At 37.3% G+C, this 27,124-nt stretch overlaps 1 protein-coding gene across 1 annotated transcript; it reads right to left on the bottom strand.

Annotated features, from left to right (window-relative positions):
- Positions 1–4,581: 4,581 nt before the first annotated feature.
- On the bottom strand, positions 4,582–26,368 carry LOC125825132 (uncharacterized). The gene is made up of 7 exons (XM_049504469.1): positions 25,962–26,368; positions 23,808–23,981; positions 23,561–23,653; positions 23,408–23,476; positions 5,807–6,013; positions 5,208–5,333; positions 4,582–5,071 (listed from the first exon to the last, which is right to left on the bottom strand). Exons 1-7 carry the CDS (start codon positions 26,202–26,204, stop codon positions 4,919–4,921), a joined length of 1,065 nt encoding a protein of 354 aa, XP_049360426.1. The 5' UTR covers positions 26,205–26,368; the 3' UTR covers positions 4,582–4,918.
- Between the last annotated feature and the right edge of the window lie 756 nt (positions 26,369–27,124).

The raw sequence follows: 27,124 nt of genomic DNA, 5'->3' as shown, positions 1-27,124 counted from the left end.
TGACCACTCTTGCCACAACCAAAGCAATTATATGTAACCATCAAGCATTTTCCTGAATGACTATTGCCACACTTTTGGCATGCGAGAATCGAAGAACAATTTCCACCATCATATCCTTCTTGAGTTTTAGGGTTAGACACCCTTTCCTTGTTGAACTTAGGAGTCGGGGAAATGGAGGAACCTTGACCGAAAACCTTTGTCAAATCTTAGAACGACCATGTCTATCAGACCTTGAATGTGAAAAGTGACCATCACCGGTCTTTGCCCTCTTTGCCTCCCTAGACTTTTCCTTAAGTTTCTCTTCTTCGATTTGTTGAACATGAATCATTAGACGATAAATGTCCATTTCCTTAATGAGCATGGCGGTACGACATTCCTTAACCACCATTTTGGACTCACTCGAGAAGAATTTGCTCATCTATGCCCTAGAGTCGGCAACCAAAGTAGGATCATACCTAGACAATTGCGTGAACTTCAAGATATACTCCTTCACACTCATATTTCCTTGACGAAGGTTACTGAATTCAAGTACCTTGACCTCCTCATCTCAAGGGGAAAGAACCTATCATGGAAAGCACCCTTAAACTTTTCCCAATCAAGAGGTCCTGCATCAACCACCCTCTTTTCCTTCCATTGGTTGAGCCAAACTTGAGCAACACCCTTAAGTTGATAAGCGGCTAATTTCGCATTTTCCATCGGTGTCACTCCCATGATCATTAACACCTTGTAAACATCATCAATGAACTTTTGAGGATCTTTCTCAACCCCGGAACCATGAAACTTCATAGGATTCATCCTAGTGAAGTCTCTCACTCTAGTTGCTGTCGTTCCCACATTTGGGTTCATGGGGACCACAACCTCCCTATTGGCTTGAGTTGTCATGGCTTGAGCCAATACTTGAAAAGCAGACCTAAACTCTACATTATTCACTTGTTTGGCCAAAGGATCAGCCGAAACTTGTGGAGCTTCTTGAAGAGCTTCTCGTTCCACATTCTCACCTGCATTTCTTTTAATGTATGCTCTTTGAGGGGTCATATCCTAAAAAACATCTAATAGGGATTAGGAGAGGGACATATAAAGTTAAAATTCATCGCACAACTTTAGAGTAAAGAAAGAAGTGAAGTTTCCTAAACATCTTATAGCCTCTCATTCATAAATATGATGCACTTCACACTCATGAACATGACTCTACTTGACGTGGCTTATGAGACATCCTAGGACCTTTCTAAGTCTTGTGCTCTGATACTAAGTTTTCACGACCCAAAGTACACCCTAAACGTGACATGGCGTATAAGACCCTGAGAGGCCCTACACAAGCCACTTAACATACATCATACAAGATAATAGAAACAAAAGAGTTTAAAAGGTAACATTTCATAGAAAAGAGTTAGACAAAAGCGGAAGTCTAAACATAAGTCTCAAAGTCATCTATTACATCATAAGGAAAGTGACTGGGACGTAACCCATACATCACATACAAAGTTTGAAATGTAAATGACATGAAAGCAATAAAAGACTCTTAGCTCTCAGATCATGAGGACTCACCAATCTTCAAATACCCAAAAGATTCAACTAGCCACAAGTATGGAGAATAGAAGCATCGGACCTTACATTAGTGAAAAAATGTAGGCACAAGTATGCATTAGTACATGAAATGTACTAAGCATGAGGCAATATGCATAAACATAGGCATGATAACACAAGTAACTTAAAACGAGTAGGCATGATCATAATGGGACATTTAAAAACTTTAAAGAAGATATGACATGAAAATCATGAAAGCATGGTCACGTATATTAACATAAATGCCATAAGAAAAGCTTTGAAAAGAACTTACTCATTTTGTGTGATATTAGCTTTAACCGGCAATAAGACCATGAGAACTATATCATGGAATTCGATATATCCCTCATATCAAAAGAAGGGGAAACTACTTATCAAGGTAGAATCTGTACATATCATCATTTACTAAAGTGGATCCACTAGTTAGGTCATTTAAGACAATCCTACGGGGGGCACATAGTTTGGGAGTAGAGGTTGCTACTAGAGACTACCCTATTTGAGCCTCCACTTCAAACCCCTCTCGGTGCTAAGTCTAAATCTCAACAGAATGAATAATCAATTACAATCCACATATTTGAAGATCAAAACATAGAATAACTCCTTAAACCTAATTCAACATAGATGAGAAAACCTTTCACCAATGTGAATTCATTTGTGAGAATACCTTTCACAATCATGATCATCATAGTAAGTGAGAAATCCTTTCAAAATAACATCAATACCTTCCTTTTAAAGAATCATCAATTCATTTACAATAACTTCATGAAAACATGCATATCTTCGTAACTTCGTAATTCACAGTTCATAGGTTCATCATAGAATCATGGTTGAAAAGCATAATTTAGGCATGGGTAGATGCAATTTCAGCTAAATATCATATATTAAGTACTGCCGAGGAGCGATACCTCTGAATGGCACATCAAATAATGCATTAGAAGACATAATTAACCATAAATGATCATAATTGAATGAAACCCACATTTATTGAAATACAACCCTAATTTGATCTATTGGAAATTGAGTTGAGAAATTGAAATACTTAGGGACCCCATGGAGGAAAGGACTCCATGGGTGAATACATACATACCTTGATCTTTTAAGCCGAAGAAAATGGAGAATTTGGAGACTTGATTGGAACCCTTACTCTTCTTCTTCTTCTTCCTTAGACTTGAGAAAATTTGGGAAAATGAATTTGGTCAAATTTAGAGAATTTAGGAGAATGAGTTGAAAATGGGTTAATTGGGGGCTTAAAACGTTTATATAGGGCCTAGAGTAGAAGGTAAAACGACGTAGTATTGGGTTAAAATAATTAGGAAAAGACCCAAAACCCCTTTAAAATAATTGTTGAGCCTTATCTACAGTCCGTAGGTCCTTTTACGAACTGTACCGGTCAACCGTAGATAGGTTACTGTGACCCTTCATTTAACCATCTTTTGATGGAAACCATGTACGGTTCATAGGTCGTCCTACAGTCTGTACATGCCAACAGTAGAAACCAACTTTTATCCTCAAAATTTAAACTAAGTCTGGGACTCACCTACAAGACCTATCTACGACTTGTACAAAGATTGACGAACCGTCCTGGTGAATCGTAAAAAGGGTACTGGGACTTGATTTCAAAATTTTATTTTCCTCAGTTCCTACGGTTTCCATCTACGTCCCGTAGATGAGACATGTAGACATAGACACCAGCCCAAAAACTGCATTTTCCTTCCTTTCCAAATCCGAGGTGTTACAGAAAAAATTCTTAGTATTCAAAGTTTATTGTAGAAAATCAGTTGGGTGTCCTTATTCAAGCTTAATTTTGCTTTAATTTGATAGATTTTAGGTACATAATTCTTGATTATGAAGAGTGTTGGGTGAAATTGCTACATACGATTTGTGGTCTATCGATTGACGTAGTGATGGTGTTGATTTTAAAATGGTGAATAATGATGAAATTTGGTGCTTTTCATAGATATTGTATCAAGTTACTACAAAGAAAACAAATTATAAGATATAAAAATAATTTAAAATGAAAAAATAAATAAAAATACATATATTTATGAAAAAATATTAGTAATAATATTTTGATATTTGTTTTTGGTCTTCACTCTCTTTGAGAGTGAAATACACTCACTTTGTAGGTAAGCGTTTGAAGAGATAATAATTTCAATTTTAAACAATTCAAGATGTTGAAGAGGTTGATAGGACCCCTGTGAAATTGAAGTGTAGTTGGAATCCCAAATATAGTTTAGGGGGGAATTTGGCTATTTTCTCTAAACGGATTTGAGTTGATTTTGTCACCCCCCCCCCCCCCCCCCCGAGAACTTTGACCAAGTTCTAATTTGTTTGTTTATTTTCTTTATTTATTACTGATAAAACTTTCTTAATTTTATGCATATATATATATGAAAATATGACACATCTAAAAGCATTCAAATTCAGGCAATTTTTTTCTTATGCATATATATATATATATATGCATAAGAAAAAAATTGCCTGAATTTGAATGCTTTTAGATGTGTCATATTTTCATAGACTATTTCTACTACCTCTATCATATAATTTTTTCTTAGGGTACCCTATTTGAACAATGCTACATAACATGTACCCAGTTTTTTTATAGTTTCTTTTTTTATTGATTTTAGATTTTAAAAGAAATTGAATTTTTTTTACACGTCTACAAAACTTCAAAACAATTTTAAGCATTCTATAACTGAAATTTTATATGGCTTAAGCTCAATCATTTCTGGTTGAAGTTCAAGCAAAAAATAACTAAGTTCAGCCACATGGATGATAATGGCTAAACTCAGTCATATATGCTTGAACTTCCGTCAAATAAAACTTCAAATATAGCATGTTTAAAGTGGTTTAATTACAAAGTAGGTAAAGTTACAAGTTTTTTAGATACTACGGATATGATTTTACGGTGGTCCCAAATTCTGGTCTATGTATACTTGAGCTCTCTATCACAAACACAAATGTTTGAATATATGTAAAACATCAGCAACATAATAGACACTACGAAACAGACATTACTCAATTGAATAAACGCAAACCGTCAATACATCAAGCAAAGCCAATACTACTAAACTTGAATGGATTGACATTTCATCTTTTAGCCAATCAAATGATAGAAGAAATCAAGTCTATCTTGCAGTCATTTGGGAAATATATCCAATCACCTTAGTGTTGAACAAGTTAGAAATAGGGAATTGATGATATAGTTATACTTTGCTCCTTTACAAAGGCTCTTGTGACTGTTTACTGGCCAGGAATTGACAAAAGAATACACTTTCAATTTGCTTCATCATTTATAGCAACACCGTGAATGCTGTAGGTATCCACTTATTATCTTAAATAGGGGGGATTATCAAGCTCCTTTATTACCTTTAAGATTTATGACAGCAAGTTCTTGTTCAACATATTCACCGGCACAAATGGGAGGATACTTGCTTGCAAGAGAACTGTCTGAAAAATGCCCTAAAGGTTTTAGCACTGCATCTGATGCTATGTGTGCAAATAGCTAGGTAAAACAGAAAATGAATCCAAGTTAGTATCACTTTCAACAAGTCAACCTTCAAACAAGTGCAACTTCTGCAATTGAAATTAAAAAATTGACCCAGATAAAAAAAAAAATTCAGCCTAATTTCCTCACGCACCGTTGAGGATACTCTCCACAGACTGCAGTTTTGCTCCAGAGCTTGTTTAATCGCATCAGTGGTCCTATTAGTTACAACAACTTCATGCATGCCAGCCATGCATTCTCCAGCGGTCAACCATTCTATCTGAGTATATTATTGAACAATACGTTTAAAATTGTAGCAACTGAAACTACAACCAATATGCGAGGAAAATAGGGATACACTCATAAATCAAATTGATCTTTCAATCTATGATACAGATCTTGCAAATTGAATATTTCAAGATATATCTTGATTAGAAAATTTAGCATTTTAACATTACATTTAAGCCAAACAGTACCACAGAGCTAATATTGAACTGAGAACAACTAGCTCTAATTTTCTTATAAAAGTGAACATACTTAATCAAACATGACATTTGTTTTACTTTTCTCCAATAAAAATGGAAAAACATAGGACCACAGTTTACTATTTCACCATGCCAAGGAAAGAGAGCACAGTGGTTGCATAATCATCTTAAGACCATGTTGATGTTGATTGCTGGAGCTTAGCAGATTTAAATGTTAAATGCATTAATAATGTCGAGAAAATAAGGAAGTGCATCAAATACTTTATACCTGCTTTCCTGCCTGAATAAGGAGGCATCCTACAGGAACCTTCACTTCCATTTTTAGCCCATTTCTAAGCCAAATACTTAGTCCAGGAAATCGACTTCTCCCATGAATAGTAAGGAAGTTCAGGTCATAGTGGTATCCTGCAAATACTGTTCCCTCTTTTCCATAACGCCTCAGGTCACTTCCTGTTGGAGCAAGCAGATGTGGTCCCTGGAAATTAGAATTAGTCATAAAGAGATGAACTAATAGAGCAAAAACATCAATTCTAGAAATTAGAATTAGTCATAAAATGATAGCAGAATAACATTTCTAGAAAATATTTTTAAACTCGCAGAACATATTATGCTCATACACCCCTGAACATTGGTAGTGGGTCCAAGTACCAAGCTTAATTCAATAGAGAGAGACGGCCAAATTTTCCTTTGAGAAAACAAATGAATCTGTTTTCTGGTAATTTTCTTTCTTGTCCAAACCATTTTAAGCAATATTTCACTCGTAAAGCAAGGAAATGCCAAGAGTTGTCTCATTTTTATGATCCATTTCACTACTCACAACAAGGATCCAGACTATACGGAGAGGATTATCAGTGAGAGACGAAGGATGGAAAAATAATCATGTATGTGTATCTAGTTCATGAAGTTAAGGATAAGATTAGGACATCGATTACTCAATTGCCAAATTTGAAATCTTAACAACCTTCCAAACTAATCTAGTGGGAGAAGCTCTCACTTCTCTCTACCTTTTCCTTTTCGAGAATTTCCCCAAAAGGTTCTAACGGTCATCTTGAAAGCAAACTGCTCTCCATCAACTTGTTCAGGAAAGATCTCTGTCCTCCACACCAGCTCCCCTGACCCCCCGGTCTAACCCCAATTTCAAGCCTCTCCACTGCTAATTCATCAAGGAGAAATCATTACCAAAGCTATCACTCCTCAAATTGGGAGAATTTCTGCTCTCAGAAACCCTCTAGCTGGGGATAACTCCTTAATTTTCATAGCTGTACTTGGTGGTCCAGGCAATAATGGCAAAGCTACAAAGAAATAAGTTCGCCTCAAGTATGATTTGTCTGATGAGAAACCTGCGGTTAGTTTCACCAAAGAAAAACGTGTATGTTGGCTGAAACCTGTTGTCTGAAGCGTTGGTAAATTTCAACGAATCAGATTATCCATCTAAAGAATTTGTGCCAACTTCCTCAAATCAACCCCTCTCAAGGGTAAGGTCAAGATTAGTGCATATCTATCTATATCTATACTCCCTTAAAAGCATGAACTCCTAAATTGAATGTTAAATTACTATAATACCCCTAATTAAAAATACTTTATTTATTTTATTTATTAATTTAATTATTTGTATTATACAAAAAGTAGATACCCTTTCATATTAAAAAGTTGTGACTTTTCCAAAGGGTCGTGACTTTTTTGATGGGTTTTGACATTTTCGATGAGTTGTGACATTTGCAAAAGGTTATGACTTTTCCGATGAGTAGTGACTTTTTCGAAAGGTTGTAACTTTTTTGATAAGGCACAATTAACACCTATTCATACTACTATTTGTTAGCTATAAATAGAGGGGCTTCCTCTCACTTTTAAACTACAATTTTTTTAAAGTTTTCAACTCTTCTTCTTCTTAAATAATCACTGATTAAGTTCAAAGTTCAACAAAATTCGAGATACCACATAAGAAAGAGTTGGTGAACAAATTGTAGCAAATCATTCATAAATTCACACTCGTATTTTTTCTTAAGATTTTCATGAGTTAATAGTGACGAAAAGTTGTGGGAAAGACAATAATAATAAACAAATATGAAAATAGTCACATGATTTGGGTGATATATTTCTTCTTTGTTTTTTTGAATTATTTTTTTACCCTCCAATGAAGGAGTTCCTTTCTACTTTCGCTAAAACAACGGGCATCAATGTAGTCTATTGAATCATTAGTTTTGATGTTAATTCCACTATTTCAAAAATAGATTTTAACTTTTACTTATAGTATGATAATAATTATTTTTTAATAGATATGTAAGTAAAAATGAATGGAGAAAGTAAAGTGGTGGTGACAAGAGATTTTAATCAAATGGAACACTATAGTGAATATAGCATGATCATATATTTTCGTCTTCCTTCTTCATTGGCTATGTATCGTTCAGTATATTTTTTTAAATATTTATATTGAGTATGGAATTTTTTAAGTATAAATTTCCTGTTATTTTGTGTTCATTTTAATTTGAGAAAATGGTATGTCACAAGATACACTACTTGCTAGCTATATAAAATAGATAAGAAAATAGTGATTGATCATAAAATAATCTTAAATCAAATTAAAGATTCTATAAACAATCCTTTAAATTTTATTCTTCTATTAATTTTTATTATTTAAAAATTTTAATATTTTATATCACGATACAACTTCTATAAGATACTAGATACTTTCATTAGACAACAAGTAAAAGATAGATTGTGTATAAAGATAAAATATTGAAATATTTATGGTAATCCTTATTAGTGTCATGCACGTACTAAATTTCAAGTATAAATATTTAAGAGAAAAATTATACTTAAATGGTGTCCATAATTTATGTTCATAACCTCACGAGGAAAGACTATTGGTGACATATTTTGTATTGATATTTTTTTTTAATTTTGTTGGTTAGATTTGCTTACAAAATTTAGTAAAGTAAAAAATAATACTACTAAACAAATGTCACTTTCTCCCCATATTTAAACTTTGAATGTATTTTGAAATGTTTCAATGATATATGGTCATTTTGATATCAAAATACAAGTAACTCTTTGACAATTTGTATTAATCATTTAAAAGCACTTGTCCTATGTTCTTAAACTATAATTATTTACTAAAAAAATTTAATTTAGTAATATTAATTCTATTTTACAACATCGTATACTATATATACATATACACGTGCAACGCACGTGCCGTGAAACTAGTAATATGAAAAATGTGTTCTTTGATCTGGAGGAAGATCATAGAAATATATACAACAGGAATCTCCTTTTACTTTGTGGCATGAATAAGAAGCAACTCAAATGGACTACTGATCTTAAATCAGAATAGGAAACAATGCTGGCACCATAATGGATTAACCTCCCTAATTACGGTGGCATTTCTTTCAATGGGATGCATTGTGCCAAATTTTCAAACCTATGGGCCTTCCCATCATCACCGACAAAGAAACTTTGTCCAAAACTAGGCCTACAGCTAAAATCAAGGTTAAAATCGATGCAACTGGACCTCTTCTCAAGGAGGTTCTGATTGATCTCACTAATGAAGCAGGACACAAGGAAATCATAGTTCAGAAGGTTGAGTATGAATTGATACTGGAATGCTTTAGTCACTGCAAAGTGCAGGGTCATAGCGATCTTAAAATGTAGAATACTCCACCCTGAATTGAGGAAAATGTTTGTTACTAGATCTGAGGAAAATAACAATGGTGTTGCAAAATTCCCCAGAACTAATGAAACACAGGTGGAGATCAAGTGTGATACAGGTTGGCAACAAAGATCTAAATGCTATAGCTCTGGAAGCTGAGATAGTGGAAGAAGAAAAGGGTTGGGCAACTGTAGTTAAAAAGAAAGGAAAGAAAAAAAAGGGAGCAATAAAATAGCACTAAACAGATCAAAGCTGCAAGTGTGACAATACCCCTCAAAAGAACAGTCAGGAAACTGAAACAAATTTAAAGGAGACTCAGGCAGGATCAAAATCCATGGAATTATCTCAAAAGAAGGATGTTATTATGGATTTTGTTGAGGAACAGCCGAAAAGCAGATTATCCTTGGACTCATCCAGAATCTCCAAAAAACAGGCTGACAAACCTATTCCTAGGAAGATCCAGAGACCAAAAAAGAACTCTTTTTCAAGAAGATCGGCCCTCCTTATGATAAGAACAAAAAGAAAGGTGAGGAAGGTATCAAAAGAAATACCTCTACCAATTGTGAGGGGACCAAGGATTTGAAAATTAGAGAAGTGCAACTCCTAACAGAGGACTCCGAGATTCGGAACACACTCTTGCAGGAATTTGCTTTTCTAGTTAGACCTCCAGAAATTCCAGTTGAAAATATGGAGCCACTTCTTGAGCTTAAAAAAAGGAAAGAATTAAACCGAGGATCAGAGTAACTGCCTCCTGGTTTCTCAGATATAAGAGACGGGGCTCAGGAGAAAAGTAATGATATACTGATTGTCATGGACAATATCCCAGTAGAGACTAATTATCAAATTGATGACTATGACAGCTGATTATCCTCATTTTGAATTTGAATCTGAATCTGAACAAGAGGTTGAAGAGACTTCAGTTTCAAAATGTACAAGCTTTCCTGTCTGAGGGGAAAATCCCCACATCAGCTAGGAACCAATCCATTTTACACCCTGTAGAAGGCAGGAATTTATTAAATGATCAACTTTTAGTCTGATGAAATTTACCTGTCTCCTAGAGTTCTGGATGGAAATCAATCTGGACTGTCTAGTTCTCAACAACAACATATCCAGTGAAATCCCGCAAGTGGAGTTTGGGGAGGTTACATTGTACGCAAACTTTACCCCTACATAGCTGGGGTCTGAGAAGGATTGGCTACTTCTCAAGGAGTCAAATCCACAAAGAAGAGAAACAAATCTGTAATTCACATTGTTTCCAGTGTGCCCTTTCATAGAACTTAAGGAGTATTAGAACTCAAAGTGCATTCAAAAGACTCAAAAACTCTCAAAAATCAATACAAACTCATCCTTATTTGTTTGCAAGAACCCAAAGTGAAGGCAAAATATATGAACCAGTAAATGAAATAGCTTGGCATGAATGGCTGTTACTCTACTGTAAATAACAAAATTTGGGGTATTTGGTCCAATGACTTTGATGTTCATAGTTCTTACAATCAAGGAAGTATATCAAGAAGTTACCAGCAAGATTCTCCACAGTGGCACCAATACTGAGGTCCACCTCTCTACTGTCTATGCTAAATGTAGGACTATTTTGAGGAAGGAGCTGTGGGAAGATTTGATCAAATTCTCTAGTACTTTAATGGAGCTTGGGTTGTGATTGGTGACTTCAATGACTGATCCTGAGGAAAAAGTCGGGGGAAATCCTTACAGAATAGACAAGAGTTTTGATTTCCTGGAACACTTGAGATACTGGTATGTAGGATGTTGGCTTTCTGGGAAATATGGTTACCTTGTGTAATAAAAGAGGGGCCCCTCATACTATATGCAAGAGGCTTGACAGGATGATTTATAACTCAAAATGGTTTGACTTGTATGGTAAATGTCTGTAACTCATCTTGCCAATGCATACTCTGATCATGTGGCACTTCTTATTCAATTCACCCCGGCTGAAGAGGTATACGTAAAGTACTAAAATTTCTTGATTGAGCATGAGGAATTCCATGAGGTGGCTAAGAGCATTTGGGAAGAGGAATGTCAAAGGGAGACTAAAACGTTAGAGTTCAATGGAAGAGAGAACTCTGATCTCTTGCTTTTTGCTGAAATATGACTTAATGATTTATTCCTCAAAAACCCTTTAAATAGAAGTCTTATACATCAATAGGAAGTCTAATTCTTATGAAAGTAGGAAACCTAAATCTTATTCCAAACTAATAACAATAACTTAACCTAATCCTTATGAAGCTATGAAACATAAAACCCTCTTGTAGAATAATAAATAAAGCTACTAAAAATATAATTAAATACTTAATTTGATGGCTTCCAACGCATCCACAACATTGCCCCCTCTCACGTTGAAAGAGTTTGTCCGCAAGCTCGAATTTCATGGTAATCATCTAGAACTTCTGGAATATTGTCTGCTGAATCATCCAATTCCAGCCAGAAAAAGTCGTTCGCACCGGTGAAGGGCTGAATATGGTTCGTCATAATTATAGCATAATCCCTTAGCTCTTCTCTCTGCCATTTCCACACGAGTTAATTGCTTGACCAAAGGGGTCTGGTTGTTGGTATTGGTATTAGTCAAGGTAAATGAATCGACTAAACTAGTAGCAGATTTTTTTGCCAAGTTTATTGTGCTGCCAAGACTTGTCCGGGACTGCTGCCTTTTCTGCAGTTGTTGTTTTTGCTCTAAAGCCCTAGATACACTCATTGCTATCGATAAGTCAAGTAGTTTGAGCAACTGCACATCCATTCTAATTAAATCATCTAACCCTGCCATAAATATTCCCACGTGCAAGTGCTCTGGAATAAGCTCATCAGCCCTAGCAAGTTTTCTTGAAACTGACGTTGATAAAGTTCAACCGTACCAGTTTTCCGAAGCGAGACCAATTCGCTCACCGAGTTGCTACTTTCAGGAGGTCCAAGTCACTGGAAACACGTTTCTGAAAGTCTTCCCAACTCATTGGTCCCTTCGCTCATTTAAGCTAATAATACCATAATTGTGCTTCTCCGAACGGGTGAAACCCAGCCACTCCAACCTTTTCCGCATCTGTTGTATGTTGATTTTCAAAAAATTGCTCACAACGATGTGCCCAAATTAATGGGTCGTTGGTGCCATCCTAGCTAGGAAAATCCATCCTTGCATACCTTGGTATTGTCAAATTGGAATTACCACAAGTTTGATGATTCTGACCAGCCAGTTGAATAGGCAGTGTATAGCCTTTATTAGTTGGAATTGTTGATCTACCTATCGTCAGCGCATTACTGGACTCTCCCCTGTGGACTGCTGGTTTTCTATAGTCAATTCCCAAGCTAGAAAATAGTTCTTGAATGACTTGTACAATTCTTTCGCCGAGACGTTGTTTCATCGCTGCAAGTTTAGAGTCTATTAGTGATTCTGTAATCACACGTTCTTCCTGAAACCTGGAATTGATCTCATTATCCATTGTGTCGAGCTTAGGTACCAAATTGTTAGGATTCTTAAAGAAGGATCAAGTCACATGACGATGAACATGAAAATCTAAATCAATTGACTTCGACTTTCCCTTGCCTTTGTTCGAATTACTAGATCAACCTATTTTTGTATATAACTTCAGCTCTTCAAAGGGAGACTGAAACCTTAGAGTATAATGGAAGAGAAAACTTTGATCTCTTGCTTTTTGCTGAAATATGACTTAATGATTTATTCCTCAAAACCCCTTTAAATAGGAGCCCTATACATCAATAGGATGTCTAATTCTTATGGAAGTGGGAAACCTAAATCCTATTCCAAACTAATAATTATAACTTAACCTAATCTTTATGAAGCTATGAAACATAAATCCTATTCTAGAATAATAAATAAAGCTACTAAAAATATAATTAAATACTTAATTTAATGGCTTCCAACACACCCACAACACTTTGTTTCCTAGTCCTGCAAGTGTAGTGAAGAAGCTAGATAGACTAAGAAGAAGAATTTTGTGGAAAGGCAACAAAGAGAGGAGGAGATATTATCTGGTGGAATGGGAGGTCACTCAATTAAGAAAAGGACAAGGAGGATTAGGAATAAAGAATTTGGAAATTCAAAACAGCTGCCTTTTGATGAAATGGCTTCCGAGATTCTGTGATGAAGAAAATTCTCTCTGGAAGGAAGTAACTATTCACAAGTTTGGACAGAACAGTCCTTGGTGCTCAAGTGAAGTGAATTGTACTAATCAGACGGGAATATGGAGGGCAATCAGAGGTTTATGGTCAAAGCTTCCGGAGAACTCTAAAATCAGAGTGGGCAATGGTAACAATGTTAGATTTTGGAAGGATAATTGGATAGGGAAAGTACCACTGCAGGATAAATTTGGATCTCATGTTACTATCTAGTAACCTTGAAATTGTTGTGTCCGATTGTTGGTCCCCCAGGGTTGGGATCTTAACTTTAGAAGGCACTTAAATGACTAGGAGGCAGAATGAATAGTTGACTTGCCAAAAGAAGTGGATACTTTTGGTGGGACAATAATGGAGCCTTATAGACTTAGATGGAGACACAGTTTAGAAGGAAGTTTCACAGTAAATAAGTTATACAAGAGGGAGAATAGCATTATGCAGGAGGAAGAGCTAAAGATATGGAAAAATGTCTGGAAGAACATAACCCCTATAACACTGAAGTTCTTCACATGGCTAGTGGTAAAAAAGGCATGTCTTAGAGCCCGTTTGGATTGGCTTTTAAAAAGTAGCTTTTAAGTCAAAAATAAAAAGTCAAACTTAAATGACTTTCAAGTCAAAATAAAAAGTAGGGGGAGACCTACTTTTGGTTTTTAACTTATTTTAAGTTATTTTTAATCTTGCCAAACACACTTCCTAACTTTTATCTCAAGTCATTTTGACTTATTTTAAGTTATTTTTATATTTGTCAAACACTTCCAAAAGTCAAAAACTAACTTAAAAGTAGATTTGACCAACTTAAAAGGGGAGAGTTGTGGTGGCTAGATGTTTTTTTGTGCAATGAGACTGGGAGACAAACAATCACTTGTTCCTACACTGTAAATTCACTGCTCAATTGTGGAGCATGTTTTTCAGTCTCACAAAGACAGTGTGGACAATGCATGAACATACAGCTGATCTAATGAGTTGTTGGATGAAAAGAGGGGGAAGTAAAAGTCATAAAAATGGTGGAGGATAATACCCTCTTCTTTCTCTCTCTTCTCTCCTCTGCTAGTGTGGAGCTAAAAGTCAAATGGGCAATGTTTTCATTTAACTAGACAGAAACCTTTTGCTGATGTATAACTTTTCCCAATGACATTTGAATTTCCCTCTGCCAACCTCTCTCCTCACCTCCGGTGGCCCTTCTGACCACCGGAAACCCAGTCCTTTCTTTCTTTCTTTTTCCCAACCTATGGAGAACACCATTTATTTTTCAGTAGGATTTAAATCATACGATCTGGAAAAAATCTCAGGGACAGCAGGAATGTGGTTACTAGGACTTCCTTCAACAGAAAATCGATGGAATGGATAGTGCAGGTCTTGAAAGAGGCATCTAAGACAAAAGGGAATGCTGTTCGTTGACGGAGGAAAACAGAGACTCCGTCTGAAATTTTCATAGCCCGTAACTTTAACAAGTTTGGACGCTACATCAGTTTGATAAATGTAAGGGGAAGGAGGAGGGCAGTCCTCATCATACAAGAGTTGACGACTAATTCTGGATGGATGGATATTGGAGAAAAGGTGACTAGGTTCATCAGCAGCCACAAGAGGGAGAATAACCTAGAGGAATATAGGCTATCTGATAGCAATATTCCATATGCAGAGGTGGTCAGGAATTTTAAATGGGAAGACAGGAACAGGAAATCAATAGAGACAAATTCAACAGTCAAAAGTGGAGGAATCATTAGCATTAATGACTCCTTAATAAACCAAAATGGGGTCTTAAAGAGGAGCTTGTTGGGAGCTTTTAATGCTGATGCAACTCTCTCTGAGGTCAGAAGGTGGTCCAACACTAATTGGAGACAAGCCCATGGCTTGAACATTTACGAGATGGGGAATGGTCTCTTTTTATTTGAGTTTACTTCCAAACTCATAGCAGAACAAGTCATGAAAGGAGACTGGATCTGGATGAAAACCCCAATAAAGCTACGATGGTGGAATCCCTCAATCGGAACATATGAACTGATGAACAGACCCAAAACAACATGGGTGAGGACTGTAGGCCTCCCTCTTCACCTTTGGTCCCAAAAAATATTTAGACTCATCGGAGAATACTGTGGGGGATGGGCTGAAACAGAAGAAGAAACCACGCTGAGGAACCATATTAAATGGGCTAGGATAAAGGTTCACGGTGATGGTAGTAATATTCCAAAAGAGGTGACGATTGAAAATAGAGGGGTTTTGTTCACGATGTAACTCTGGGAAGAAGCTCCGGCGAAGATATCCTATGGAGAAGAAGGCTCGAACACAGGTATTACCCAACAGGTTTTGGATGGAAAACCTTTGGGTAAAAGGAGGTGTGACAATGATAAAGTATAGATGGGGGAAAGCGTGCCAAAGACATGTGATGAACCATGTGGGTCAACTAGGGTTACTGGGGACCACCCAGCAGATCTAATGAAAAGATCTGCTCTGGCCCACATCTCAGGGGAAATAAATTTGGGTCCAATAGCTCATTTGGGCCAAAAACACAAAGGGAATTCTGAAACCCATTTGGGTGTAAATGAGACATCACGGGAGGAACAAGTGAGAGATATTAATGGGAATTCAACCATTAAGACTCTAGCTTCTCAATTTCCGGAAGCAATCAAACTATGGGAGAAGTGTCCTCTGAGGAAATAACGAAGGAGAAGATGGTGGGAGAGAAAGTAGCAGATGAAAATGCACACATGCAAACCCATAACTCAAAACTAACCAATGAGGACAGACATTCGGAAGAAAGGTATACGTCCAAAGATTTAAATCAGACAGAACTACAATTGCAACAAGTTCTTGATGCTGAACCATTGGCTACGCAAAACCTGTCAGAGGAAGATTTGGCTGAAATTGAGGCACCAAGCTGGGTTAACTCACACATATTGGAGTTGAGCAAAACGTATGGGGTAGCATTCGAAGGATTTGAGAAAGAGACTCTTGCACTACTCATGAGAATTGATGAAAAGAAAACAGAGATAGACAACAAGAAGCAGGGGAAAGCTATTAGCACCCCTAAGAGCAGGGGAATAGGCAAGAATGAATTGAAAAAGCTTCAATCTAGTCTCAATAAAGAGGTTGAAGGTGCTAGAAGCAGGGGGAGGGTTCTAAGCCTGACTTTGAAATGAATATTAAGTTGATCACATGGAATGTGAGGGGTCTTAACAACACCACCAATAAGAAGTTGGTTAAGATTTGTTTGCAGAAATGGAAAGCGGATGTAGTTTGTTTACAGGAAACCAAGGTGAACAAAGGGATTGAGGGGATTGCCTATCAGCTCTGGTCTAGTAGATGGATGAGGCTTGGATATATTGAGGCAGATGGGAGTAAGGGGGGAATACTTATTATGTGGGATAGTAGAGTATGGACTGGCACTAAGGTGGAGGAAGGTACCTACTCAATCACTTGCAAGTTTGAATCAACTCAAAATTCTTTTTCCTGGTACTTCACTGGAGTGTATGCTCCACACACCAGGAAAGAGAAGTTAGAGTGTTGGGAAGAAATGGCTGCAATGAAGCAACTATGTGGAGGACCTTGGGTCACAGGGGGAGATTTCAACACTGTAAAACATATGGGGGAAAGAAGAGGGTGCAGCAGAGTTACAAACATCATGAATGAATTTTCCAGATGGATAGATGAACTGGAGTTGCATGACCCTTATCTGTCGGGAGGGAAGTTCACTTGGTTCAGGGGGATAACCATCCAAGTGCTGCTAGGTTGGATAGGTTCTTATATTCTATGAGTTGGGAGGAAAACTTCAAAAGACATCAAGCAAAGCACCCTCCCTAGAGTAGGGTCAGATCACAATCCTGTCATGTTGGAAAGTGGTAACTGGGAGCATCGAAAACCATGTTTCAAATTTGACAATTGGTGGCTCAAGGTTGATGGCTTTAATGTTATGGTGCAGGGGTGGTGGAACAACTTTGAGGTAGAAGGGTGCCCTGATTATAAGCTTAGCAGTAAACTAAAGATGCTAAAACAAAAGTTAAAAGATTGGAGCAAGAAGAACTTCTCTGAAGCAGCCCACAGGAAAAATTGTTTGCTAGAAGAATTAGCTGAGCTAGATAGAATCCAGAACGACAGAATACTTAATGATGAGGAAATGGTGATAAAAACAACAATTCTGGTAGAGCTGGAAGTGCTGGCCAAACAAGAAGAAGCAAGCTGGAGACAAAAGTCTAGAGTGCTATGATTGAAACAAGGGGATAAAAACACTAGGTTCTTTCAGAGACAAGCAACTGCCCACAGGAAATACAACACAATTGACAGACAGGTGGTACGAGGGGTGGAGATACAGGAACCTACAGAAGTTAAAGAAGCCATGATAGACTTCTACGCCAAGCTCTACTCAGAAACTGAGTCCTGGAGGCCCTCTTTTGATTTTGTAGGGTGCCCAACAGTGTCTACGGAAGAAAACGAATGGTTACAAAGACCATTTACAGAGGAGGAAGTGCTACTGATCATCAAAAAATGTGAGGGGGACAAAGCACCTGGCCCTGATGGATTTACTATGGATTTCTTTAAGAAATGCTGGGATATATTGAAAGAGGACCTGATGCTGACTATACAAAATTTTCATCAGAGAAGTGTGTTTGAGAAATCTTTCAATGCTACATTCATAGCTTTGATTCCAAAGAAACCAGGTGCAGTTGAGCTTAAGGATTTCAGACCTATCAGTTTAATAGGAGGAGTTTATAAAATCATATCCAAGTTATTGACGGAGAGAATGAAGACAGTCATTGGGAAACTGATTGATGAACATCAAATGGCTTTTTTGAGAGGTAGACAAATAATGGATGAAGCATTGTTGGCCAATGAATTGATAGACTCCAGGGTAAAGCAAAAGAAACCAGGGATTCTATGCAAGCTAGACATTGAAAAAGCTTACGATCATGTTAACTGGAATTTCCTCCTGAAAATTCTAAAGGACACGGGATTTGGAAGCAAGTGAATTGGCTGGATCAAGTATTGCATTTCAAGTGTGAAGTTTTCTCTCATCATAAATGGTAACACCGAAGGTTTCTTTCAGTCCCAGAGAGGTCTCAGACAAGGAGACCCTTTGTCTCCATTCTTATTCTTAATAGCCATGGAGGGACTGAATCATATGTTCAGGAAGGCAAAGACAAATGGATGGGTGAGAGGCTTTAGTGCACAGGCAGGAATGGAGATCACACATTTATTTTATGCTGATGACGCTCTTATATTTTGTGAGGCAGAGGAGACTCAGACTAGGCATTTAAGAACTATTCTCACTATATTTGAGGGCATTTCAGGTCTGCATGTCAACTGGTTGAAGAGTCATCTCTTTCCTATCAATAATGTTGACAATATGTCTAGGCTAGCTGAAACATTGGGTTGCCAGGTAGATGCACTACCAACAAAATACTTGGGACTACCTTTGGGAGCAAAGAACAAAGAGCTGGAAGTGTGGAATGTGGTGTTGGAGAGATGTGAGAGGAAACTAGCCAAATGGAAAAGCCAGTACCTGTCTCTGGGTGGCAGGGTAACACTCATCAAATCAGTGTTCGATGGTCTGCCCACCTACATGATGAGCTTATTTCCAATCCCCAAGAACATTGAGAAGAAAATTAATAGGCTACGGAGAACTTTTCTATGGCAGGGTAACAAGGAAAAGGGAGGCTATAATCTGGTAAAGTGGGAGTCAATCACACTCAATAGAATCCAAGGAGGCTTAGGCCTGAAGAACCTGAGTCTACAGAACAGTTGTCTACTTCAGAAATGGTTATGGAGATTTTGTACTGAAGACAGAGCCTTATGGAGAAGAATCATTGCAGGCAAATATGGTTTATTTAATCAATGGACAACTAAAGAGGTTATGGGCACTTTTGGATGTAGTGTTTGGAAGACCATTACAAGATTATGGCCACACTTCAGAAGCAACATATGCATCAGTGTGGGGGATGGTCTAAAGACAGTTCTGGAATGAAATATGGTTAGGGGAAGACAATTTGAGAAACCTATTTCCTCATTTGTATACCCTGAGTTTGCAGAGCAATGCCACTGTGGCACAAGTCTGGAGTCAACAGGGTTGGGATCTAATTTTTAGAAGAGCATTAAACGATTGGGAAATTGAGGAAATTGCGAAGTTATTAGAGGTCCTCAATAATTTCCCAGGTACATCTCCAAGATCTGACAAACCAATATGGAAAATACACAAGCAAGGGGTCTACACAGTGAAGTCATGCTATTGGAAGATGAACTACAATATTTCATTGACTGAGAGGTGGCCATGGAAACTAATTTGGAAGGTGAAATGTCCATCAAAAGTCTCATGTTTTGTTTGGCTACTGATTAGGAAAGCATGCCTTACTCATGAAGCTTAACAGAAAAGAGGCATGCATATTTGTTCAAGATGTTTTATGTGTGAACATGAAGCTGAGGTAAATAATCATCTGTTCATTCACTGTCAAACAGCTACAAGGTTGTGGAATACGTTTTTGTGCAGTCTGAGGATTAGTTGGGTGATGCCAAAGACTACTTTGGAGGTCCTGAACAGCTGGCCAGGAGTTGGAAGTAGAGGCAAGAAGGAAGAATGGTGGAAGCTCATCCCAGCATGTATCTGGTGGTCTATATGGAAGGAAAGGAATGCTAGGTGTTTTGAAGGACAGAAAATCAATTTTCAGAGGATTAAAACAACTGTAATAGTCTTCTATTTTTTTGGCGTAAACAAGACTTGGTGGGGGATGGGGTAGAATTAGTTGATTTCTTAGGAAACTTGTAATCTGATTACCATCATGGAGGTGTGCCCATCACACTATGGGATGTAAGTTTCCAATTCATCATCTCTTGGATGATGAATCTTTTGTGAATACAAAGTTACCCTTATCTCAAAAAAATAATACCCTCTTACATATGGTGGTCAATCTGGAGGGAAAGAAATGGAAAGTGTTTTGAAGACGATCAAATCATTCCATGATGTGAAATGGAATTGTCTGGTGACTTTATTTTTTTGGTGTAAACAGAACTGTATAGAGGAAATAGAGGAGTTAGTAGAATTTCTAGGAGCTTTATAAAGCTAGAGTCTACTTGTTTTGTAATATGTTTCTGATGGTGGTCAGCATTGGGAATGCTGAAGAATACAACAGTACTAATCCTCAAAAAAAAAGGATGGCACAGTGCTATGCAAATTATATATGAGAAAGTAGTCAACAGAAGGATGGCACGGTGCAACACAAATTAAATATAAGAAAGTAGTCACCAAAAAGATACACAGAACTACGCCAATCAAATTGAAAAAGTAGTTACCGGAAAGATGGCACGGTGCTACACAAACACTGACGGATACGGGGTCGACACAAAATAGTCCCAAAATGTTGCCGGAAATTGACGCGTGGTGACATGTCGGACTGAGTTTTCTTCCCCTGAATATCGGGTTCATGCATATATCATTGGTCCTACTTTTGTTAACATAACCATTAGTCAGACGTGGGCGTATACGAGTAACAGCCACCCACCGGCATCAAAAGTTCTTTGTTTATATATAGGATTATGGAAGCTCTGATGCCATTTGAAAAATATAGAAGAAAAATATTATTAAACTATGTATCTACATTATTACATTGATACCCTATTTATAGACACTACATTAGACTCCTTTTCCAATTAGGATACTACATTATAATCCTTTTCCAAGTAGGAATCTATATACTATTCCTATTCTAAGTAGGATTGTATATATTATTCTTGTTCCTATTCATATTCTACCATAGTTGAACATCAATTCCTTCATGGACCAAACCATCTAAAGATATCCCACCATTACCTCGTGACTAGTTTGCAATCAAGTAGAATGTGATTCAAGACTTCACCTGCCTCCTTACAAAGAAAGCACCAACTTATGTAGACAACTTTTTGTTTCCTAAAATTCTTCGCCATCAAAATCACCCCTCTAGTAGCTAACCAAGTGAAGAAGCACCCTCAACACCTTAGGAATCCAAGCTGAATCATATGAAGACTATCCTCCACTCTCACCAAAAGCTTTTTGTAGAAGGAGCAAACACAAAACACTGTTAGTCTCTAACTCCCAACTCAAAGCATCGAGTTTGCCGACTAGCTCGCATTGCTTGTGAAGTAAAGCTAGTAATCTCTAAAACTCGGTCACCTCCAAATCTTGGAAATCTCTCATGAATCTCTAGTCCCCAAAACCCCCCACCCCGTGTGTCCCCCTAACTTGTTGAACAGACGATTTTGCTTAACAGACTATACAAAATCAAAAAATCATCCTTTAGCGCCAAATCTCCACACCACTTCAGCAATGTATAATAAAAGGCTCCCCATCCCTTCATTATATTCCTCCACACCCCTTTTCTAAGAAATTAAACAACATAACTACTCTTACTGATTTCACAAGTTTTCAAATGAACACGAATGGTCCCTTATTAATCATTGTCTTTGTTGATGATATTATTCTTTTTTCTAGTAGCTGCAGAAAGTCTCTTAAGTTACTGATGGAGGCTCTATCAGGATATGAGAAAGCAGTGTTCAGGGAAGCGTGAAGCGGAAAAAAGCGATAAGGCCCCGCTTCACGCTTTAAGCGATGAAGCGCTCGCTTTAAGCGATGAAGCGCTCACATACTCATTCTAGTCTGTGAAGCGTAGAAGGCTCGCATCGCTTCGCTGCACTTGCTTTCCTGAACACTGTGAGAAAGTATCAGGAAGTTGGTCAACAAACTTAAATCAATGTGTTATACCTGCACCCAATGCTCAACCTGAAGCAATCTCAAGGGTTGAGAGCATTACAGGGACTGAGCGCAAGTTTTCTCCTATCGAATACTTGGGATGTCCATTGTATGTTGGGAGGAAGAAGATTTCAATATTCTCATAGATATAATCAAAGTGCTAAACAAAATTTCTGGCTAGCACACTAAATTCCTGTCTACCGGTGGAGATTCTGATGCTACAAAACAGTCGAGATTGGGAGTGCTGAATAACTGGTTGACATTGTCGTTGTGAGTTGCTTGATTCCGTCTGCAGTGCCTCAGAATCTTTCTTTATTTACTATACGATGTTCTTATCATTGTCCAGACAGTATCATTTTGGACACATTTATACTAAACTATTCATAGAAGCTCGTGACTTGTACTACCAGGTTCAGGAGGTATTTCGGTCTTTCCACGTTGTTGATTCTAGAACTTGTTGTTTATGAGATTCAATGTCTTAACATTTATTCATGTTTCTTAAATATCACGATGGGTTTCTATTGATTTTGGGTTCGCCTAACGGATTGGGAATAGGTATCATTGCGGCTTAGGCAAATTGGATCGTTACTTTGATGAAAAATGGACCTTTGGTCAAATCACAATCTTGGAATGCCTCGTGTAAGGTTAAAAAGTTGGTCGGCCAGCATATTTTGAGGAAGGTTGGAAAAGGGGATGCAGCTTTTTTATGACAAGGGAAACCCGAAGCCGCTACCCTTTGATTGCGCACAGGCAGGGTGAAACCCCCATTCCTATACAATAGCTTGTAAACCACACAGGAGAGGTAAGCCACACTAGGCAAGCCCGGTGCAATGAGCTCAACCCAGAAGGCAAACCCCTTGCTTTCGCTAACAAAATTAGGTCCTTTATGCAACCGTTTACATGAAGGTCATAAGCCAAAAGAATTAAGCTTTTTGAAATGGTTTAAACAATCATTTAAATTGGGGTGGATGGGATCTCTTTTTCTTCCTCAACATGTGGCTGATATGGTTCACAGTTTCCATGTCATTTTGAGATTCATAATGGGTGACAAACCAATCTGGATGGCTAACAACAGCAGAACCTTCTATGTGACTTCAGACCATCTCCAACCCCCCTCTATTTTCCTCTCCAAACTATATAAATGGAGGGGGGAAATAGAGATATATATCAAGTTTACACCAACAATTTTCAGTGTAATTCACCACTGTCTGCCTTCCCTTTGGAGGTGAAGGGGGAGTTCTTGAGTTACAGCACAAAACAGCATCATAACAGACAAACAATAACTAATTAATTAAGTCATCAAATTCGATGATACGCAAGCAATCAGTTGGAGACACAATATGTAAAATTTTCCACTGACGTGAAACAACACTCACCTGCTGCATTAGGGAAGTAAATGCATCCTTTGAGAGACCAAAACCAATCGCAGCCATTTCTGCAACAGACTGAAAAACCGAGCAGTCACATCCCAGAATTCTCAAACCAGTAGCATAAATAAAAGATTCAAATGCTTATAAGTTGTAACCCACCTCTACAGCAGATATCATCTTATATCCCCATGAGTCCATAGTACATTTCCATTCAGGAAAACCCTCAGGTATTACTGGCTCTGAATTCAGTTCCTGCAAGTGTATAATGCTTGTTTTACTTACTAGCAGCAATTTTCATTCTTATGGCACTAATTGTAACCATTGATTGGAGCTAAAATCAAAGAATGTCGTTGACCAATCTCATCTTTGAATAACATAAATGAAATGGGGAAAAGAGAGGAGAAACCTTAAAACAGGTAATCTTTGGACGGGGACCAACTCTCCACATGTATCTCCATTTAGGATCTGGTCCAGATGGACTAGATGGTTGATATTCTTTAGGCATTGCTTTAAGCTTCTCTTTCATTTCCTCATCAACCAGGCTACGTGGGACTTCAACTCCTTCAGGTGTCACCCCGACCTGTCAGACATTGACATGAATAGTCTTCCAAAAAAGAGGCTTAATGAGCACTTGAGCAGACTTGGAATTTATCGAACCGATTGAGTACATCTATCTTTCTAGTTATTAATTGACAAAACTAGCTATCACTTCTCTATAATTGACAGCAAAACCATGAGAAGGAGAATCAAAGCAAAATAATTTTGTTATCTAAACATGCAGTACACGCAGCAGAAAATACAAATTGTACTATTCAATGCCGTTTCCAAATTAAAGCCAGATACTCTGCAGCCCTATTACTTCTGGAGTCTTTTATCATATGCTTCAGCACAGCATATTGGCAACCTTTAAGAGCTGCAGAGCATCTTCTTCTATGCTTACCTAGCTGCTACAGCAAAGGATTTAGAAACAGAACAGTTCTAAATATTTGTGATCCATTCCATCAAACTGCTATAAAACTCAACTCCTTAGCATACATTTACAGTTAATACATAAAATAGAATCATCAAGCAAGGTATTAAGATGAAGAATCTTAACTCTTAAGTATCTACTGAACACCTGGCAAGCATAGTATACAAAGAAAAAGATGAATTCAGTCAAGCTTATACCTTTGTACATCATTTGGACAGTTTGGAACAGAAGGAACAATAGATGTTCTGGAGGCTAAGTTGCTCGGACTCGGGTGCGGGTAACTGAGACGGATGCAAATCCGAGAGTCGGATCGGTAAAATTTAAATTTTAAGATTCGGGGGTGCGAATCCGAGTATGGATACGGGTGTGGCTGCGAAAATAAAGAGTCCGCGCAACATAGTCTGGAGGTAAAGAGGAGCAGATTTTTGTTACAAAATATAGATGCTTACAACACTTGTTTTGCTGGCATAAAGGTGATATTGTAATTAGCGGATGACTTCTTGAACTTGCTAGATTAAGTTATTAAGGTAGTCTCTGCACAAGTCCAATATTTTTGTACTCTTTTTGGTACCTTCTTGGTACTGTTTTCATTAATAAAAATTATCTTGTAGGAAAAAAGGTATATCTGGTGCTTTGTGTTTCAGTTATGCAAAAGCAATACCTTAAGAATGTAGATTTTGAGAACATGCACAAGGCGTAAGTTAGAAAACATGCAACAATTCGGGGAATAGAAATTCAAATAATAAAATAATACTCCTTTGTTGCATTTTACTCTTGTGATTTTTAATTATATAACCACACTTTTCTAACGATACCAATGGACCCTCACTTGCCTAGATGTCAAGTATTTGTAGTTAGCAAAGCTTCCCAATTTCTGTATGTATGTTGGATGAACACCAACAGTAGAGAATAACGCTTTTTTAAAAAAAAAAAGTGTTAACGGACAGGGTTTTTTCAAGTAAATTATTGGTGAGGCAACAAGATCACGCAAGAGAAAGCTATTTTGTACTTGCCAGTTCGACGTTTGACATATGCAGAAAATGGAGAATATAGTAAGTAAGCCAAATCGGTCTCTCAAGTAAAATTTTAGATGAGATAATTTCACCCAACAAAAGACTATTTTTACAGGCCACATTATTTTTGCCAAGCTTGATAAAAGCTTAAGTGGTCAAACACAGGAAGAAGTTTTTCGTTTATCATAAAACCCATGTATTACTCCATTGACCCAAATTTCTTTCAGTAAACAGTAGGTAAGCTGGAGCCTCTAATGATAAGATATCTGGAAGAAGGAATTCAGGCAAGGGTTTTGATTCATTGCCTTTGCGAATGCCGAAACTAATCTGTTTCTAGGTACTGAGGCCACCAAACTGATGAAGCTCAGATAAGACAACACACTCAAATTGGAGTAAATATAATGCCCCATCACGATTATAGCTAAAAATCCCATCACGATTATAGCTAAAAATCAGTATTTGAATGACTTTGATGTTGAGAATAATATAGAGAGAAAATCTCAAACAGATTATCATCAACACCACTTATAAATGATAAAAGCATTCACAAGATAGGAAATACAAAAGTTGGGATGACCTGATAATGTAGATGAGGGCGCTCCTGAAGGCGCTTAAATTCTTCAGGCTGTTGGAAGTACTTTTCCATCATATCAATGAACTTATCATTATCTTCAGCGGTACACCTCGGATCCTTCACCAATAAAGCTCCAGTTTCTCTTAGGGTTCGACTCACCTCCAAGCACATACTCTTAATATGGGAATCCAACTCATCGCTACAGATTTCCAGATAGGGTGCCAGATCAATTACAGGAAGCTCCATTTCCAACAAAAATGGGTGCTAAATGCTAATGGCTTGAACGGGACAATTCTTTTTGGCCTGTTTTTAGTGCGTGCGTAAACGGCTCACCGGATCACAATCTTTGCCGATTACAACTGGTTTTCACTTTTCAGTTTTGATATTATAGTGATTACAACCCGCCTCATGCGCAAAAAATATTGGGAGTATCTCATTTTATTTTATTATATTATTAAAATTAATTGTAAAATTTAAAATCATTCCATTGATAAAAAGGCCACCACCGTGATAGAAAGTCATTTCCTTCCTTTAAAATTGTCATAAACTGTTATAAAATAAAATATGTGTAGTAAAATAAAATGACAAGAAGAAAATGAGTGAAAATGAGAGGAGACGAGAGGAAGTTGTTTGGATGGTAAGCATCCCTCACTTTCAACCTGAAGGTTGCGAGTTCAAGGCACCAAGGGAGCAAAAGGGGTGGGAGCTCCTAGGGAGGGATAATAAAAAAAAAAAAAAAGAGAAAAAGAGAGGCACAAAGTGATAGTAGTAACTTTTCTCTATTATTGAATGCTTTTCTTTTCACTTACTCTTGTCTTGCTTCTTACTTTGTTACAAGAAGAAGGGTATATATATACTTGGGCATCAAGAAGATTACATAGATATATATTTGTCATGTAGATACTTGAGCACCAAGTATATTATATGAATACCTAGTTTACAACACTTTGTATAATGTGTGTATACATATGTTACACACAATGTATTATGTGTACATATATGTTACCACAAAATATTTTTATGTGTACATCCATTTTACGGATGTCCTATGTAAAAATATTTTTTTTAGTAAAAGAAAAGGTGTAGTAATACGCTTTGTTTGCTGTCTCATTAAAAATCTTTACCAGAAAAATCTAGTTGGATAAAACCTGGTTAAGAAAAAAAGA

The sequence above is a fragment of the Solanum verrucosum genome, unplaced genomic scaffold (assembly GCF_900185275.1).
Source record: "Solanum verrucosum unplaced genomic scaffold, falcon-dt-bn FXZP01000206.1, whole genome shotgun sequence".
NCBI classification, from domain to species: Eukaryota; Viridiplantae; Streptophyta; class Magnoliopsida; order Solanales; family Solanaceae; genus Solanum; species Solanum verrucosum.
Note: the sequence above shows the minus strand (reverse complement) of the source record. Positions and strands in the feature narration are given on the sequence as shown.